Source organism: Rattus rattus, chromosome 5, assembly GCF_011064425.1.
Source record: "Rattus rattus isolate New Zealand chromosome 5, Rrattus_CSIRO_v1, whole genome shotgun sequence".
Lineage (NCBI taxonomy): Eukaryota > Metazoa > Chordata > Mammalia > Rodentia > Muridae > Rattus > Rattus rattus.
This window is the reverse complement of record NC_046158.1, coordinates 147144107-147163433: the sequence shown is the minus strand read 5'-3', so window position 1 is coordinate 147163433 and position 19327 is coordinate 147144107. Positions and strand designations below refer to the sequence as shown.

The following is a 19327-nucleotide window of genomic DNA, read 5'->3' as shown; positions in this document are numbered from 1 at the left end:
GAGAACTGGAGATAGCTGAGAGCTGTTTTTCTCTCCCTCCCTCTCCTTCTCCCCTCCCCTCCTCTCTCTGACTGTTGCCTCATCTGGCTTAACTTTGCTATAGTTTATGCTTAAAACATCCTGGAATTTTGATATAAACACACGTGCATGCACACATGTACACACAAACACATGTACACACACATACACATATGCATACATGCACACACAAATTCACACACATACATAGGCATGCACACACACATTCACACACATACATAGGCATACACATACACATTTGCACAATGCATCCATAAACACATGTGCACACATACACACATGCATTTGCACCCATATACACACATATGCACATGCACACACATGCATACAAATCTGAACACACATGTGAGCATGCACTTACACATATGCACACACATATACATGCATACACGCACACACGCACACATACACATATGCATGTACACACACATTCACACACATGCATAGGCATACACACATACATGCCTGCACACATGCACCCATAAACACATGTGCACACATACATACACAAACATTTGCACACAGATGCACACACATACACATGCATGTACACATCCACACTGACATATCCACACATACATATCTGAACACACATGTGAACATATACAATGCATACACACATGTGAACACACATACGCGCCTGCACACATACACACAGTTGAGGAAATTATGGGAGTTGCATAGGCTTATCTGGGAATATACCTCAGGTGGGAGAGTACTTACCGAGCATGAAGGGAGCCGTGGGCTTCATCTCCAGCATCACATAAACCAGGTGTGGTAGCACACGCCAGTGATCTCGGCACTTAGGAGGCAGAGGGGAGAGGAGCAGAAGTTCAAGGTCACCCTTGACTTTGCAGTGAATTTGAAGCCACAGAGACCTTGCCTTAAAGAAGGAAGGAAGCAAGGGAGAGGGGAGGGGGAGGGAAGAAGGCATGGAGAGTAGAAAGAAAGAATGAAAGAAAGAAAGAGAGAGAAATAATTATATGAGCTTTGGACGCCTCTTAGGAGGAAAATATACGGAAGGACAGTGACGGCTCCTGACACATGTGACCCACTGTCCAACAGTATCCTGGAGCCACTCATGCTCTCACGACCAGGAGGAATGGATGGTAAGGACAATATTGTTTGTACATAGTCATTGCCTGAGTCCTCCCTGGGTTATTTCTGATGGAAACCAGGGGAAGTCAGTTAGCCCAAGAAGGGTGAGTTCAGGACTTCTTGAGTCAAAAGGATTTGCTGACATTCTGACCCATGTTTGCTTCTGAGTAGGTGCAGACCAGGGTCCCATGTCCTGTGTCCTGGGACTGGCAGCAGCAGGTGGAATTCTACCTAGCGATGCGGTTCCATTTCTCCACATAGCTCTATTGCAGAAGCAGATGGCTTCTAGAGCAGGGCAGTGCGGGGGAAGATTACAGCGAGGCTGCTGCTGCTGGGCACTCCTCGGCTTGGATTCTTGATGAGTACACGTTCCTGTCAGACGGAAGGAGTTCAGAGCCCATGGACTTTGGCAGGTTTGGGAGGTTCAGCTGCTGTTAGTTCACAGGTTTTGTGGAGGTCTCATAGCCTGGTCATTAGAATTTTTCTCTCTGGAGGTGGTTGGTAGGATTTTCTTACTAGAGGAGGGAACTTGGCAGACAGCCTCCCTTTCTCCCTTAGCTGCAAGCGTTGGGAGGGCTACTAAAGGACTTGCTAAGGCATTGACACTCACCTCACATGCTCTCACCAGTGGCCACTCGGATCTCCAGAGAAGGAGTGTCTAATCCAAAGCCTGAGAATCGCATACAGTCAAGGATAGTTATGGACGCAGCTCAGTAAACATCCATAAATGTTATGAGATTGCATTTCTCCATCTTTGAGGTGGGGGGTAGTTCAACTGCGAAATTCTCAAGCATGAACTTTGCAAGTGACAATTCTATGTTGTCATGTCCAATGGTTGGAATGTGCCTGAGCTCTAACTTTCTCTGATACCACTCGATGGGAAGCTAAGCACCCAGCTGCAATCTCATTCATTCTGAGCAACTTGTATCATTGGTAGACAATTTGTAGCTTCGATGAGGACGTCCTTGAGTTAGAAACATACACTTCTTTAAGCTGTGTAGTTAATGGTTACATTTAGAACCATGAGGCTGCAGTCAGTTGCAGAACATTTCCGCTGTCTCCTAAGAAAACCCTGCACACGGGGGACATCCACTTCCCCCAGAGAGTCATCTCTCCTCAGAACCTCTTATAAATGGGAAGATGACTATGATGCTATTTATAGCGGCTTCCTTGACCAAGTACAATTGTTTCAGGTCCATACATGTGATCACATGCATTAGATCCGCTTTCTTTTTTTTATGACAATCTGATTTAATTTTTAAGATTTATTTGTTTTATGTTTATGGGTGTTTTGCCTGCCCATGTGCCTGTGCACCATGTGCATGCAGTACCCATGGAGACCAGCAGAGGGCGCCATATTCCTGGAACTAGAGTTACAGATAATTGCGAGCTGCCGCGTGGTTGCTGTGCACAGGGCCTCTGTAGGGGCAGCCAGGGCCTCTTAGCCGCTGAGCCATGTCTCCAGCCTCTACTGATGTTTTTGTTAATGTGTTTGTGGTTCATTGACTGCTCTTTACAACCCTGGGAAGAGAAACTTGGAAGAACCAGCACCGCTCTCCGGCAGCATGGCGCTTTTAGTCCATTTGTGACCCCATGGGTCGTACAGGTTAGGTCGACTGCCTTGAGTATTTCATGGCACTGCACAACACTGGGAGTCTCTTAGCCTGGGTCAAAAAGAGCCCTGTGTGCATCCCTATGGCACGGGGGACAGAGTGGGAGGAGGACAAGGAATTTGTGGTCTGCAGGAGGTGGAAGAGCACCTGAGGGGCAAATGATGAGATGATTAGAATGAGAGTCCTAAGTCTGAGGTGAGGTAGCATTGCCTTACCCTGTGAGGAGCAGTGGACAGGTGAATCCTGAGCAGATTTCAGGGTAACAGGAGGGGGCGTGTGAAGAGGTGAGGGAGGGGGGAGATGGGAGGGAATAGGGTTGTTGAGAAGTAGAGAGGCCCTCAGGCCTGGGAGCAGAAGTGCAATGGCCTCCGGTCATGGTTGGAAGTTGCTGTACTGAGGGGTGAAGGTGGTGGTGGCGGCGGCAGCAGCCTCGAGGGCCCAGACCAGAGTCTAGGAGGGAAGGGAGCACCGCCTCCAAGCAGCCAGTCTGCTCGCTTGGCAGCACTTGGTGCCTTAGCTGGTTGAGAGGCCTGGCTCATTCTTCCAACTTGCAGGCTTCATGACTCACTCACTGTACTGAGAGAGAGAGAGAGAGAGACAGAGAGAGAGAGAGAGAGAGAGAGAGAGAGAGAGAGAGAGAGAGAGAGAGAGAGAGAGAGGGAGAGAGAGAGAGAGACAGACAGAGAGAGAGAGAGAGAGAGAGAGAGAGAGAGAGAGAGAGAGAGAGAGAGAGAGAGAGAATATGAAAGCCAGGATTCCCCTGTGGCCCTTGTATCATGGAGAACAGAGCAGAGTGTGTGTTGGGAGAGATGGGACATGGCTGCATGGATGTCATTATCATATTGAGGTGAGGTCTCCCCACTGTGGGCGGCACCATTCCCCTGGGCGAGGATCCTGGAGAGCCTATAAAGGAGACCATGAGCCTGGCTGCTGCAGCATCCATCCCAACTGTGGATTCCGTGTGACCAGTCAAGCCTCCACCTCCCTGGCTTCCCCACCTCGGTGACGTGTACCTTGAACTGCTGTGTTTGCTGAGGTATTTCTATCACAGCAACAAGAAAAGACCCCTGAGAGCCAGCGTTTTCAACCGTGAACTGTTTTTCCTAAATGTTTGTAGTCCCTTATAGACCCGATCCAGACTTCATGACTGCCCAAGCTGGGCCACAGGGTGGCGGTGACTCTGTCTGCACATAAGCACATGGTTCTAGCAACCTTTCCCTAACGTGATGCTTCCACACTTTTGAGAATGGGGGAATCCTCAAGGAGTGCTGCCGTCCCATCGTAGATGAAGTTCCCATTGTTTTGCAAGGCTCAAGGTGATTCTTATTTACCCCAATGGGCAAGGATCAGAGAGATCGTAGAAAACACTCACGTGGTTCTCCAAGAGTATGGAGAATGTTTTATAAAGGAGAAAGGTCCAGTTCTCTCCAGCTACCCAAGTGTGATCCTCCACCACAGCGTCTAATTGATATTCCAGGGCGACTGACCCCTTTGCCTGTGTGAGCTCTGAGCAGAAGCATGAAGGGGGGGGGACAAGTGAGCCCTCCCCACCATGAGCCCTCTGAACTGTGAGCCCACCCCACGGAGAACCCTCCTCACTGACAGCCCTCCCCACCGTGAGCCCTCCCCACCAGGAGCCCTCCCCACTGTGAGCCCTCCCCACTGTGAGCCCTCCCCACTAGGAGCCCTCCCCACTGTGAGCCCTCCCCACCAGGAGCCCTCCCCACTGTGATCCCTCCCCACCAGGAGCCCTCCCCACTGTGAGCCCTCCCCACTGTGACCATGAGCCCTCCCACTGAGAACCCTCCTCACTGACAGCCCTCCCCACCGTGAGCCCTCTCCACTGTGAGCCCTCCCCACCGGGAGCCCTCCCTACCGGGAGCCCTCCCTACTGTGAGCCCTCGCCACCAGGAGCCCTCCACACTGCCAGCCCTCTGAATTGTGAGACCACCCCACTGAGAACCCTCCCCACCATGAGCCCTCCCCAACATGCTGTCTCCATGTGGCTGGGATCCAGTGTCTCCAGGATCTTCTCACCTTTAAAGAACCATTCAGGTGTTTTCAAGTCGGATGACACAAGTCCTTTCTTGTCATTTTTCTCCAAGGGCAGGTTTTTTTTTTTTTTTAAACTGTTCCTTTCATGGAATTGGATATTTTTTCAAAGGGCTGAGAGAGGAATAAGAAGCCAGGCTTTGCACTGTTCTCCACAAAACACGACACCAGTGTCATTTTGTTCTTGTTACTAAATAAATAAGCTTTCTAAAAATACCGCCAGAGTGCCCCTGCCATCCAAACATATTTGCAGCAATGTAGCAAATAATGTGAAATGACTGCTATTTCCCAAGGGTTTCCTTTATATTAGAATTTTATTGTATTAAATATAATCTTGTATTAAGAAAATCAAATCCCTGGGGTGTCCACATTCATCTTTCCCTCCCTTCACCTCTCATTGCGCGTCAATGAGGTCGGATGTCACCGCTCAAAGGTTGATTTTCCTTCTCTTTTCTTCCTGGGAGAGACCGACTATTCTTGAGGACAGAGAAGGCTGCGGGTTCTACCTCGACGCTCCGTACTTACTCACCCTCCTCACCTTTCTACCTCAAGAGTCCATTTCTAGGGAAAACTACCCCATGATACCCTGTGCTCTCTAACGTCATGTGGGGACACAGTTCGGTAACTGCAGTGATGGCCAGGATCAGAAACTCACCCCAGCAACGGGGAAGCAACACACATAAATTAAATTATCTCTGAGTGAGTGCTAACTATCCTTCTCGCAAGTCGGCTCTCATGGATGCAATGAGTTTCGGTCTCCCGGGTGTGAAGCTTGATACTGTTTTACTGGAGAACGTGCGGGGGCGTTGTTTGAAACCACCCAGGCTGAAGGCGCATGCGCAGGAAGTTCTTTTCTTTAAGAGGAAGTCTAAATGGGTTTGGCAGGTCACCATCACCATCATAATCACCTCTGTCAGCCTGCTGCCGCCATCACGATCAACATCACCCCCATTACATCACGACCAGCTTCATATTGCCACCGTGTGACTGCCGTTGTCGGCACTACTCCTTATCACCATCCTCAGGATCATCGGTCATCACTGAATTATTCATCATCAACATCACTGACATCATCATCACCCCCACACCCATCATTACCATCATCACCGTCTCCGCCACCATCACCACGATCAACACCATCACCATCACCATCACCACCACCATCACCCTGTTTAGTTTTCCCTGGGCAAGGGTAAGCACGTGTCCTCTCATCAAATTCTCACACAGCCCAGCAGGGCAGGGACTCAATGCTTTTCAGGTGACACCCGCGGTCTGCCGTGCTTCCTCGCTGCCACAACATAGACACCCATTTCCTTTTCTGTTGCTTAACTCTGTTTCCGGGGAAAGCTGTTACAAAGTATCCAGTTGTGCCTATAAGCAGCTACTCAGGCCTGACCCGGATGCTTACGTAACCTCCAGCTTTTGCGGATCACCAAGCATATACACGGATGGGCATCCTACACAGATCCAGGCCTTGATGAATATGGTCTCCTTTGTAAAGAGCTACAGTGGCTTACCGGGCGACCAAGGACTCAGGGTATCCAATTAGGAAACAGTGACGTGTGTTGTGTGTTCTGTCACAAGAAGGCTGTATCGTGGACACCCGAGGCCGGCGCTCAGACGGGACGCTGTGCTCGGATGCCTTCTACATGGGGTCCTGGCTGCTTTTCTCTGGAGCGTCTGCTGGTTCCCCTGCTGTGGCAGATCAGGCCTCTGGTCTTCTCAAGATCCCGGATTCTTGGGCTGTGTTAGCCCCTTTGTTCCCTCGGGTCCTAGACCAGGGGACAGTTGAGCAAAGGCATTGTGGCCAAGCAGACAGGTTGCTTTTGTTTTCTGACGCTGGTGACAGATCTAACTCGACCATTTTGAGCTGAGAAGTGGTCCTCGGCTTAGGTTGTTGTGAAGTTTGGGGTTGGCCACTGGTCCCCGTGAGCCTCTGGAGCCCCGTTGGCCCCTGGTCACGTGAGCCTCTCTAACGCCATTGGTCCTGGTCTCCGTGAACCTCTTTAGCCTTGTTAACCTCTGGTTCCCGTGAGCCTCTCTAGCCCCATTGGCCCCTGGTCACGTGAGCCTCTCTAACGCCATTGGTCCTGGTCTCTGCGAACCTCCCTAGCCACTTTGGCCCCTGGTCCCCGTGAGCCTCTCTAGCCCCATTAGTCTCTGGTTTCTGTGAGCCTCCCTAGCCCTCGCTCTCTTTCCTCAGCTGCCTTGCTGCTGTTGGCATCTGTCCACACCCTTTGTTCTTCCAAGACAGACTTTGCTTCCCTTTCTCCCACCGTGAGAAGATGCCTTCCTGCAACACCCATGTCTTGCATACCTACTATGTGTCAGGAAATAGTCTAGACCCAGAGGATAAAACTAATATTATTGTCACAAATCCTTAGCTCACCCCTATTGATTGGTCCCTACTTATTAGAAGCCCAAACAACTACATTATTTTGGCTTGGCATGGGTGTCCGACTTAACCGGGTGGTAAGGTCACCTTCCAGGAGCTGGAGGGGTTGAGATGAATGGGAGAGTGGCCTCCAAAAGGAAGTTGGTGCTGCCAACAGGATGAAGCGTGGAGCTGCCAAGCAGGTGAAGGCAGAGACTGCCCTGCCCACCACGAGCGGACCGTTAGTGTGTAGGCAGGCGGTTCTGTGGTTCTGATACTCTCCTTGTCTTCTGACTCAGGTCCCGACACTCTCACTGCCCCCTCAGGTCTCCATGAGGCTCTGTCTCGCTGAGTCACCTGTCTCTTCTCTCTGATCCCAGCTCCAGATGAAGAAGAGTGAGCGGGCGGCCTCGCTGAACACCGTGGTGCCCCTGCCCCGCAGTGCCTACTGGCAGCACATCACGAGGCAGCACAGCACAGGGCAGCTGTACCACCTACAAGGTAAGCAGGGCGTTCGCCTGCACGGGGCCCCGTGCCCAGACGCTCACACAAGGGCCCGGTAAGCTGCCACATGCCACCATGCCGCCTCCCAAGTTGAGGACCTCCATTGAGCCTCATGACCCTGGGTGCTCCTCTGTCTGGATTCCTGATCCTCAAAGGTTTGCATCTAAGACGCTGTTCTTGGGGAATCTTTTTAAAATGTAGATTCTTGGGCTCTTAGCCAGAGCCACAGCAGTTCTGGGGCTTGAGGTCCCAGGAAGAGGCACAGTAAGCTGTCTTTTGGAGGGACACTTGTACAAAGTCTGGCCAAGAGCTAGGATCCAGGTTCTAGAAACAGTCCTCTGGGCTCAAGACGAATGGGTCAGCATCATTAGGGAACTGTCAGATATGCGGAGTCTCTGGACTTTCTCCAGCCATTTTAAAACAGGAGGGGGTGGGGCTCTTCCAGCCTGTAGTGCTTGATCAAGACTGAGGTGCTTCTACTGGATGATCTTGGTAGGAACCATTGCTCTAGGACCACAAGGGAGGCTGAGATCCCTTGCTCTTGAGAAACAAACCCTCTGAAGTACAGAGCAGGTCTGATCTCTGGGAGACCGAAAGATTTCCCGATTCAACACTGGACCTTTCTTATCTTTTCAATGTGCCCTCTGATACTTAGGCACAAGGGAATTGGCTCACTCACGCCTGACTGACATGTAAACCAACCAACGAACCTGTGTGGGGCTTCCTTGCTGCAGGACCTGATCGTGTGTGCAGCCCTATATTGGGAAGAGCCTGCCAGTGACTAAGCTCACAGAAATGATGAATGTGGTGGCCCAGGTTCATTTCTGTTGCTGTGACAGCTACCCTGACCAAGAGTGACACAGGGAGGGTTTATTGTAGCTCACAGCTCCAGGCTGTAGTCTATGCTGGGGAAGTCAAGACAGGCACTCACGCAGCTGGTCATCTAACATCCGTAGCCAAGAGCAGAGAGATGACTAAATGGGCCAGGGATGTGGAATAAATGGATGGATGGATGGATGGATGGATGGATGGTTGGGTGGATGAATGGATGGATGATGGTTGATGGATGATGGATGAATGGATGAGTGGATGGGTGGTGGGTGGATGATGGATGGATGGATGGATGGATGGATGGATAGATGGGTGGATGGATGGATGGGTAGATAGATGGATGGATAGATGGATGGATAGATGGATGGATGGGTGGATAGATAGATGGGTGGATGGATGGGTGGATAGGTGGGTGGATGGATGGATGGATGGGGATGGATGGATGGATGAGTGCTAGATGGATGGAGAAATGGATAATCCTAGAAAAAGCCATCTTTTGTCATCCATATCTGCTCTGTGCTCAAGCCACACAGCTGCCCTTCAGTGCTTCCTGCTGACAACCCTCCCTTGGTTGTTTTCCTCCTCCTCCTCCTCCTCCTCCTCCTCCTCCTCCTCCTTCTCCTCCTCCCCCTCTTCCTCCCCCTCTTCTTCCTCCTCTTCTTCTTCTTTTAATTTTCTGGAATATACTGCCATCCCCACAACTCTACAACTCTAGTTCCTCCGTCCTCACTTGCCATGTCTCCCCCTTGGACTTTTCTGGTTTATGTTGGTGCACAAACCTGGTTAGCGGCACTCCCGAGATGAAGGGGCCAGGCTGGGCAATGGGACCCAGACCACATTTGGAATTTCATTGTTTATCAGTAATGGCTACATTTCTGGGAAGCCACAGTGTCCAGGAGGGTGGGCATAACACAGCTGCTTCCATCCTGGTGTCTTCTGGGTCGCTCATGGGTTCACCGTCGTCGTCATCTGCTGAAAGGTGGGGTGTGAGAAAGCACTGTCTTCCTTCTTCTTGAGATAAGATCTGGCCCCAAACTCACTGTGTAGCCAAGGAGGGCCTTGAGCTTCTGATGTCTTTGTCTCCATATCCCGATGGCTGGGATTGCAACATTGTACCTGGAGGGCAGAACCCAGAGCTTCGTGCATGGGAGCGAACGGTCTCCCAACTGAGCCTCTTCCAAGCCCCACTGGGCCTTCCTGACTCAATGTTCCTCATGCTAGCAACTGTGCATAGATGTTGGAGAATGGATCCTGAGTGCCTGGATAAGTAGCCAAGGAAAGGTTGACTCTGCCCAAATTACCTACCTCGATGGAGTTCACACTGAAGTTTCCTGCCATCTCTATGTGATTAATCTAAACATCATAATTTATCACACTGATTTGAGAAAAATAGGCCTCACCTTCCCAAATGTAGGCCTAGAGTGCCACCTGCTGGTAAGATCGGGAATAGCGTTTTTTTTTAATTGGCGCAGTGACTTGTGCTCCGTTCATGAAGGTGTGCTCAATTCATCCTCTCTGCCCCTCCCACGTTTTCCGGTCTCCGTGTAGAAGAACTCTTCTGTGGTTAGGAGAATACAGAGTGAACACGCGAAGGCCCTTTAGCGTAAAATCTGGGAGAAATCCATGAAAGAGAGACAGTGAACATTATTTTGTTGACCCGCATATCTGAAGGAGCCTTTCATCAGTGCAACAGATAAAAAAACAAAATAAAAGGTTTCACAATGCAGACCACGGCGAAAAGTCCACAATGTAAAAACTGGAACCCTGCAAAGATAGTTCTATGGTCAGGCCAGCGAGGCTCCTCAGTGGGTAAGTACATCAGGCACTGAACCAGACGACCCGGGTTCCATACCGAGGGCCCTGGTGATGGGAGAGAGAATTCAATCCCCCAAGTTGCTCTCCAGCCTCGTCATGTGTTCACACACGAGGACCGTACACGTGAACTAAATAAGTAAACCGTTAAAAAAGAAGTTATTCTCTGCGGAACACCAAACATTCTAGCGTCTTAAATCTGGTAACCTGGGAAGGATTTCTTTTTATTTGGTACTAAAACTTTAGGAACCAGAAGAGCTATTGATGCCTCTGAGGTTGGGCATCTACTGAGGACTTCCTGTTCTCTCTTTCCTCATCTCTGTGCCCTCCTCCTGGACCCTGTGCCTGTTTATCGAGCATATACTTTTGCTAGCACCATTCCTACTGGCAGCTTTCAAGCTAATGGGGAGTCATGAGTGGCAACAAATTAGACATTTGTCTCAAATATGACACATGCAACAGTCACAGGGAATGTGTTTATGGTTTTTATAGAAAGTGTTCACACAGAGGGAGTCGTAGCTACTGGCTTGAGGGTCTTGTCTAGATCAGGTAGCTGTCAGAAGCCATAGCATTTATGGCAAAAATTTAACTCTAGAAGAGGCAGCCACATGGAGGGTTAGGGAGAAAAAACAAACTTCCTCCTCCTCCTCCTCCTCCTCCTCCTCCTCCTCTTCCTCCTCTTCTTCCTCCTCCTCCTCTTCTTCCTCCTCCTCTTCCTCCTCCTCCTTCTCCTCCTTTTTTAAAGATTTATTTATATATTTTATGTATATGAGAGAATACTGTTGCTGTCTTTAGATATACCTGAAGATCCCATTACAGATGGTGTGAGCCACCATGTGGTTGCTGGGAATTGAACTCAGGACCTCTGGAAGAGCAGTCCGTGCTCTTAACCGCTGAGCCATCGGATCAGCGAGTGCAAGGGTCCTGAGGCAGAAATGAATGGGGCATGGAGAAGTGGGTTGGATGATGGAAACTGGTGGTCAGGATTCCCCTGTACATGGCGTGCTGACGGTGCTAAGCACAGCAGTGTCCGACTTTAATCCTGTTTTAATTTCTAATATTGTAGAGAATCTGGGGAGGGGCTAGCAGAGGGGCAGCCTTCTGGCTTCTCATGTGAGCCCTGGAGGGTCTAGCCTCAGCTCTGCCCTCATTCCCTTTATTGTTAATCACTTCCGGAATCATCAGCCTCGGGTCTGAGATCTCCCATTGCACAAGGATTTCCAGAACGCCCTTGCCAGTTTGCCTTGCAGATAAAATCATTCGTTTCAGAACAAACCCAAGGAAAAGCAACACCCCCCTCCCCATGTTATTCCTCAGACAGGAAACTGAAGCATGGCGTCATTCATATCTCTGCTGGAATCTACCATATGGCCTGCCTTATTTCCCTCCTCTCATTGGGGATCTCCACAGCTGGAATTAGCAAGAGCAACTTCTCCTCCTCTTCCCCCCTCCTCCTTCTTGTCTCCCCCCCCTCCTCCTCTCTGTTGTAAAGAATTAAGAATTGGAGACATGGCATTCAATCCTTTCTAAGGGTCATGGGTCTCACGGGTGGAGCGATGGGCAAGGGACCCAGGTTCTGGGCCCCTGGCAGCATCATCGGATGGCCCTTAGCTCGGAGCAGAGGCCCTGCCCCCAGCGTGAATCACAGGTGCACGTGCAAAGATCAGAATGTTCTCATGGGGTTGAGCCCAGCCCATGGACGTTCAGGCCAGTTCTCAGAAGGACAGATTCATGGAGCCAGTGGCGAGGCTGGGGAGTTCATTTGTCTTCTGAATACACGTGCTAACCCTCCTACAAGCAGTGGTGAGGTGAGGGCCTGGGGAAACCAGGCACCACGCTCACATCTGCAGGGCTGAGGGGGACATAAAGTGAGGGGAACAATCTAGATCTGGAGGGACCTTCGTCAAGGTGACACGCATTACGAACTTTACCTGAGAGCTGTCTGCAGCCACCTCTAGTCAGCCACATGGTGGGCCGGAGTGTGCCTGAGCGCAGGTGTGTGGACCCCAGGCTGGCACCGGTTTTCTATCGTCCCTCAGGAGTGGGTGGACAGCGCTCTAGCAGCTCATCTTCTGTCCGAAGTCAAACCCAGCTTTCAGGCCTCATTGAAGAATTCACTTTAGCTGCCGGCTCTCACTTGGCCCTTCAGGGTCGTCTGTCAGTTTTCCTGGAAGCTTCTGGAGTTTAAGGAGCTGCTGACAAGGGCCTCACACTTGACTCAAGATGTGGATTTTTCCTGAATGCCATGTTTAGGGTTTCTGCTCCCAGTAGGAAATTGTTATCAAACCACAATGAAGACATACTGGAGTATATACCAGCGAGTCATAGGACTACCCATGGACACGGTGTCTCCATGTTGCAGCGTGGGCATCAGAAAGACTAGAACACATTTTAGATTGCCTGGGAGTGAGAAGTGACATTTAACACCTGTCACCACCCCTGCAGGCCAGGGATTTATTTAGTCTGGGTTTAGATTCAAAGCTTGCAAGCTTTTGTGTCTGTCTTTAAAAATAATTTTGTGTGTGTGTGTGTGTGTGTGTGTGTGTGTATGACATATACAGTGGTGGAGTGTGTGTGAGGTCATGTTTGTGCGCATGTGTGAGGAGGTCATGTGTGTGTCTGTGTAAGTATGCATGTGTGCATATATGTGTGTACCTGTATGTGTGCATGTGTGCATATGTGCCTATGTATGTGTGTCTGTGTGCATGTGTGTACCTGTGTGCATATGTGTGCCTCTGTGTGTACATGTGTGCATATGTACATGTGCATATGTGTGTGCCTGTGTGCATATGTATGTCTCTGTGTGTACATGTATGTATATGTGCATGCGCATATGTGTGTCCCTGTGTGTGCACCATGCACTGATGGTATGTGTGTGAGGAGGTCATATGTGTGTGCATTTGTGTATATGTGCGTGCTTGTGTGTGTACATGCGTGCATATGTGTGTGTGTGCAGTGCATGTGTGCATGTATGCATGTGTGTGCCTGTGTGTGCAGTGCATGTATGCATGTGTGCATATGTGTGTGTGCCTGGGGGTGGGTCATGCATTGATGGTATGTGTGTGAGGAGGTCAGAGGTCAGCTTTTGGGATTCGATCTCTCCTTCCACCATGTGGATTCTGAGGACTGACCCCGGATTGTCAGGCTTGGAGGCAGGCACCCACAGAGCCATTTCATTCCCCCCAAGCCTCGGTTCTCTTTGTGTCTGTCTTGGTCTGAGGCAGAGATTGGGTTAGCTCTGCAAAGGGTTTCGGCTCCCAAATCCCCGTGCACCTCCCTTAGTCCTCAGTAGGACCGCGTGGGAGAATGAAAGCTTCTTCCCTTTCATCTTGTAGAAGTGGGAGATGAGTTCCTGTCAGTTTCTTCTGGGGGGTGGGGAGGGTGATGGTGGCTGAGGCCTAAGGACTCAGTCAGGGCTGTGGGGACAGAGGAAGGGGAAGTCAGCTGAAGGCCCTGGAGCCGCAGAGCCACACGGCAGCGACCTTCTGCTCTTGGCTCCATGGTTCCGCTCAGCGTGATTTTGGAGGTGCGCCTGGAGCACCCACACTTGCTGGCTCTCAGCGCTCCCCCTCTTCCTTGTCTCCACCTCTTTATGCCCCCTGAGAACTCCCTCAGCCCTGTGAAGCTTCTGCTTGTGCCACCCCTGGCCAGCAGGTGGCAGCAAAACATCTTGGTTTTATAAAATTAAGGGCGCTTGGCTGTGAGGCTGGGCAAGCTGGTTTCTCCAAGGCGCTGCCTTCCTTCCGGCCTCCTCCTGTGTTTCTGGATACAGTGTTACAGGGATGTACAGGCCCGCTCACTGTGTTGGCTGTTAGCAACTACTTTCTTTTACTCTCCGGCCTGTATAGAGGAAGCTGCCAATCCCTGCATTAATTCTGAGGTGGGGGCGGGGGCACATTCTTTTATTTTCCTTTAATTAATTAAATTAATTAATTCACTTTACATCCCAATCGTAGCCCCTCTCCTCCAAGTTCCCCCCTCATAGGGCCCCTCCCCCCATCCCTCCTTCACCCTTCACCTCCCACCCGGCACCTCAAGTCACTGCAGAACTAGGTGCATCCTTTCCCACTGAGGCCAGACGGGACAGCCCAGTTAGGGGAACGGGATCCACAGGCAGGCAGCAGAGTCAGGGTAAGCCCCCACCCCAGTTGTTGGGCAACCAGCACGAAGCCCAAGCTGCACATCTGCTACAGATGTGTGGGGCTGGGGGAGTCTCGATCCAGCTCCTGGATGCTCTCTGGTTGGAGTTCTCTGAGAACCCCAGGGGTGCAGCTTAGAGGACTCTGTTGATCTTCTTGTGGAGTCCCGACCCTCTCCAGGTTCCTCAGTCCTTTCCCCAGCTCCATCTAATGTTCGGATGTGGGTATCTGCATCTGTTTCAGTCAGTGCTGGGTGGCACCTCTCGGGGCAGTTATGCTACGTCCCTGTCTGCAGGCATAACAGAGTATCATTAGTAGTGTCGTGCACTGCTTCTTTCACGGGATATATCTCAAGTCGAGCCAGTTACTGGTTGGCCATTCTCCCAGTCACTGACCCATCTTTGTCCCTGCACTTCTTGTAGGCAGGACAGATGTGGGGGGGAAGGTTTTGTGGGTGGGTTGATGCCCTTATCCCTCCACTGAGAGTCCTGCCTGGCTACAGGAGGTGGCCACTTCAGGCTCCATATCCCCCTCTGCTAGGAGTCTCAGCTAGAATCACCCTCATGGACTCCTGGAGCCTCCCCCATCCCAGGTCTCTGGCACAAACCTAGAGATACCCCCCTCCCCCATCCCCAACTTCTATCCACAATCCTGGCCTCTCTCCCCAGGCTCTCTCAAGGGGGACTTTCTTGACTTGTTCACTTGGCCGGAAACTGAATTGGGATAGAGGAAGTTAAACAAAGTCTCCCATCTAATCTAAGCAGATGAGCAATGTCCTCTTATTCTGAGTCAGGTTTGCAAAGTGTCTACATCAAAGAGTAGGCCCCCTCCTCTTATGTTTTCCATGGATCCCCTCTGAGTACCATGACCCAGGGAGGAGCTACAGCTGAAAGTTTAAGGAGTAATACAGCGGCTAACAGACTGACCAGGGCTGAGTGCAATGGCCAAATGCAAATGATATGTTAATCAGGAACTCCCAAGTGATCCGTGTATTTGCATATCACTGTGAGCGACCTTAGGAATAAGGTCTCCCATCCTGATAGGAGTATGGTCTCCTGTCCTGAACGTGCCACTTCTCTCTGGTAAATTTAATCAATCGTACTACTAGCCAATTTGATCGTGGGCTTTCCTGAGAGATAACTGTTTGTCCTCTCTTGGTTCTTTTTGGGATAGATGTCACCAGCCCTCTGAAGCTTCATCGGACAGAGACTTTCCCAACCTACCGGTCCGAGCACTGACAGCAACCGCCAAGAGCTGTTAGCACACTTGTGCCGTATCAGCCACAGATCCACGTGCAGGAGGACGCAGAGGGACAGCCAGGGAGAATGCAGAATGTGGAGAAGCGGCTTCGCACCCTGCTAACATGTGTGGCCACGGGAAATGCTACGGAACAACGTCTGTACATAAAATTTCCCCCTTTCCCTTCTTTTTTTTTTTTTTTTTTTGTTTTCTTTTTTCTTTTTTTAAAGATACAGCCCTAACCTCACGGAAACATGCCGGATTATATCAACCCACCCTGTTTTTATAGCCGGACAGAAGGAGTCGGTGTCGCTACTACGGACTGATTTTCTATGGGTGACAGGTGCCCCTCGTGCCTCTCTGAGTCTGTCCTTTTGTGGATGTGTGTGATTCTCCTTGTAAGTGTTTCAGTCGTAAGACAGTCCACATGGACAATAAAATGCCTCTTCAGTATGTGTTAGTTCTTTCCGCGCTATCCCCCGGTGACTACTGCTATGGTTCTGGTCCACTCGTGAACTCACATTTGGTTATATCCCCAGCGAGTTAAATCAACATTTCCACTCATTCTCCTCAGTGGAGAGCCCCTCAGAGGTCCTGCCAATACCACTTACAACGGACCGTGCGTTCTCCCCAATCCTCTGTCACCCACAGAAAGCCTTTATTTCAGGTAAACGACTTACACAAGGCATTTTAAAATATGTAGCCTTGCCACCCATACGGTCCTTGGGTCCTGGCCCCACTTTTCTCTGCGCCCCAACTCGGTGTATCTGGAGGGTGGATATACTGGGAACAGGGTTCTGTGTTGTGTTTGACACAAATGCAGCCACGGACACAACTGTTCATTCATTCATTAATCGGATCTGGAATCTTCTTGTTCCCAGGGCTCCGCTGGACTCTGGGGACCTAGAGGTACAAAGACTCAGGCTCCGTTGCCAAGAGCCTTAATTCCTTCCAGAGGAGGGCATCAAGGGAATGAAGGTGCAATTACAGTATTGAGTGGCACCTACTCAATGGGCCTCCAGGGGCGATGGGCTTCTGAAGAGAAGGTCACCCTGTTCTTCAGGCTGTGTCACTGGGGAGGTGCCAGATGGGAATAGAATCTTGTGACAACGAGAGGTTATGTTCTTACCACGCTGAGAAAGCAAGTGGGGGCAGGGGGAGGGAGGCACTGACCTTGCTCGTACCCTAATTAAACCTGATCTTCGGGTAAGCAGCACTCACACGGCATTTAAAAATGGAAGCGAGGTCAGGTTCCACACAGAACAGGGGTATTGTTTTACAGCGCCCCTTGTATCTGGAATTCCAATCCACCTGGGTGGCCTGTGTGTTTCTTTGCTGAGTCTGACAACTACAATGTTCAGCCCTGGAGCTGAGCCTGACACGCAGCCTGCACCCCCCATTGATGCCTGTTGTTGGATGGACAGATAGAAATAGAAGGTCAGATTCCCATCTTTGGAATGGGGTTCCTGCTCTATGGGAGAACTCACCTTGAATGCATACCACTTCTGCACACCAGCTTTTCCTCTGAAATCATTATTTTCATGGAAGAAAATGCCTAATGAGTTGAGGCTCCCACAAGACCCTTGAACATCCCATCACTGTTTGAGCTTTTCTCAAAGGGCTCAAACGGGAGATAGACACCCATTAGAACCCCATGTCTTTGGCCTGGCTAAAAGGCCAAGTCTGCTAAGGTACAGCCACTGCTTGTTGGAGAGCTGGGATCCCAAAGTCACTATTGGTCTCTCTCAGGAGGTGAGAGATTTCAGGAGAGAGGTCAGATGTCAGCTAATAATGAGTGGATTCGGGTGTCATTGTGGCTTGGATCTGATGACCTTCCCAGAATGCATCTGTGCTGCCTGGGTTCTCTGCACCTCCCCCCCCCATCATTCTTTGCTCTTCCTTCTCCCAGATGGATCCGTTCTCATCTCTTAACAATGTGCTCGCCACGCACGCTTAGCCCCCCTCATCCTCCTCATTTCCTTTCCGGCTCTATCTAGCTTTTCTTTTTTCTTTTCCTTTGCTTTTCAGATGGTCTCATAAGCGACTCTCCCAGATTCCCTCGGCCTTGGCAGACAATGAGGGGCTTAAGTCGAGGAGCAGATAAAGGAAAGGGAACGAAAGAAATAATTATAATTTTAATGAAGTTGAAATTGCCAAAGCAAGTCTCGAGCTAATGATGTGCGCAGAGGTGTTACCGAGTGGAGTTAGCTGCAAGCAAGGTCTCGTTGGAGATCTTTAGGCTAAGAAAGAGACTTCTGTTACACACACTGGCCCTAGCTCCCATCGGGAATATTTCAGTCGCTTTGTGACGTTGACTTCCTCCAGCTGCTCTGTGAAGTAAGTCTGGTAACTTCGCCGATGGGTGGTCTCAAGCACGATGTATAAACTAACCACTACAGCCATGAACACAGACTTACTAGGTGGGAGACTTGCATTAGTACCCAGGCCACCAAATTCCCAGGCTTGGACTGTAAGCTCCCAAGACAGGCAGCCTGGGGCGGGGGGGGGGGCAGAGACAACTTCTAGAAAGAACTAGAAAACAGGTATGTTGGACTTTGTGCATTAGGTGGTCTCCATTGCCTCCCTGTTTGAAAAAAAAGTAATGCTTTACTCATAAGCACAAGGGGCAGGGTATTTAACCACACCATAGCTGCCAAGGCAGCTGCCTCTGATCCTCTCTGGATGACAAGAGCCCCACACACTACCTTTTATTAAACCATCAGGACATGCCAGGAGACACTTGGCACTCGGCTCTCTACCCTTCAGCCACTGGGTTGTTGGTTTGTACTGAGTTTTGGTTTTGTAAATCTTTCCCTCCAGGGTGAATGTATCAAGTGTAGACATGGTCGGGGGCAGCACTAGTCTTGGAAATAATTAAAGCTAAATTCAAAGGCACACGCCGGGGCTGCCAATAACCTGGCATCGGGCGACTAGATTACGAGACACTTCTTTGACTCAGCTGGTGTTTTCACTGCACCATGGGATAAGTGGAGTTGTGGTTGTTCGCTTGAGGGAGGACTAGAGGACAGGCAGGTAGGCTGTGTGCTTTCCTTTGCTCGCTTAGCCCGTTGTTGCAAAGGTCTTTTATCCAGTTGATAGCAGAAACACTCAGAAAAACACTGAAGTACAAGAGGGAATGGCTTAGTTTCTGGAGTTCAATCAGGCAATTCTGGAATTCAAGTGTTAATTTAGACTCACTATGGGCGTGGTGGATTACACGTTATTATACACACTGTGCTCCTGAATTCGGGAGCCTAATGCATAGGCTCAAAATATTTAAGCTGAAACAAGAAGAAACACTAAAGATAACATACATCTATATGAAGGGATATTCTACTATCCAGGAAACAATATGTTATTTTTTTTGAAAGAGGAGACACACTGTGTGTGTGAGAGAGACTGTGTATGTGTGTGTGTGTGTGTGTGTTTGTGTGAAAGTGATGAGTGTGATATGACTGTGTGTGAGAGAGATTGTGTGTGTGTGAAAGAGAGTGATGAGTGTTTATGATATGACTGTGAGTGTGTGATATGAGTGTGTGTGTGTGTGTGTAAGAGAGAGAGAGTGCTGAGGTTGAGTTGTTTGTGATATGACTGTGTGTGAGTGGATGTGTATGTGAGTGTGTATG

The 19327-nt window shown here is 50.1% G+C and overlaps 1 protein-coding gene across 1 annotated transcript in view; it reads left to right on the top strand.

Moving 5' to 3' along the window:
• The window catches only part of Dok5 (docking protein 5), a 142230-nt gene extending 126076 nt beyond the window's left edge, over window positions 1-16154 (top strand). The window contains exons 7-8 of the mRNA XM_032904725.1: window positions 7557-7677; window positions 15636-16154. Of these exons, the coding sequence (XP_032760616.1) occupies window positions 7557-7677; window positions 15636-15700 (186 nt within the window). The 3' untranslated portion in view covers window positions 15701-16154. The remainder of the gene's footprint in view (window positions 1-7556; window positions 7678-15635) is intronic.
• The last annotated feature ends 3173 nt before the right edge of the window (window positions 16155-19327 follow it).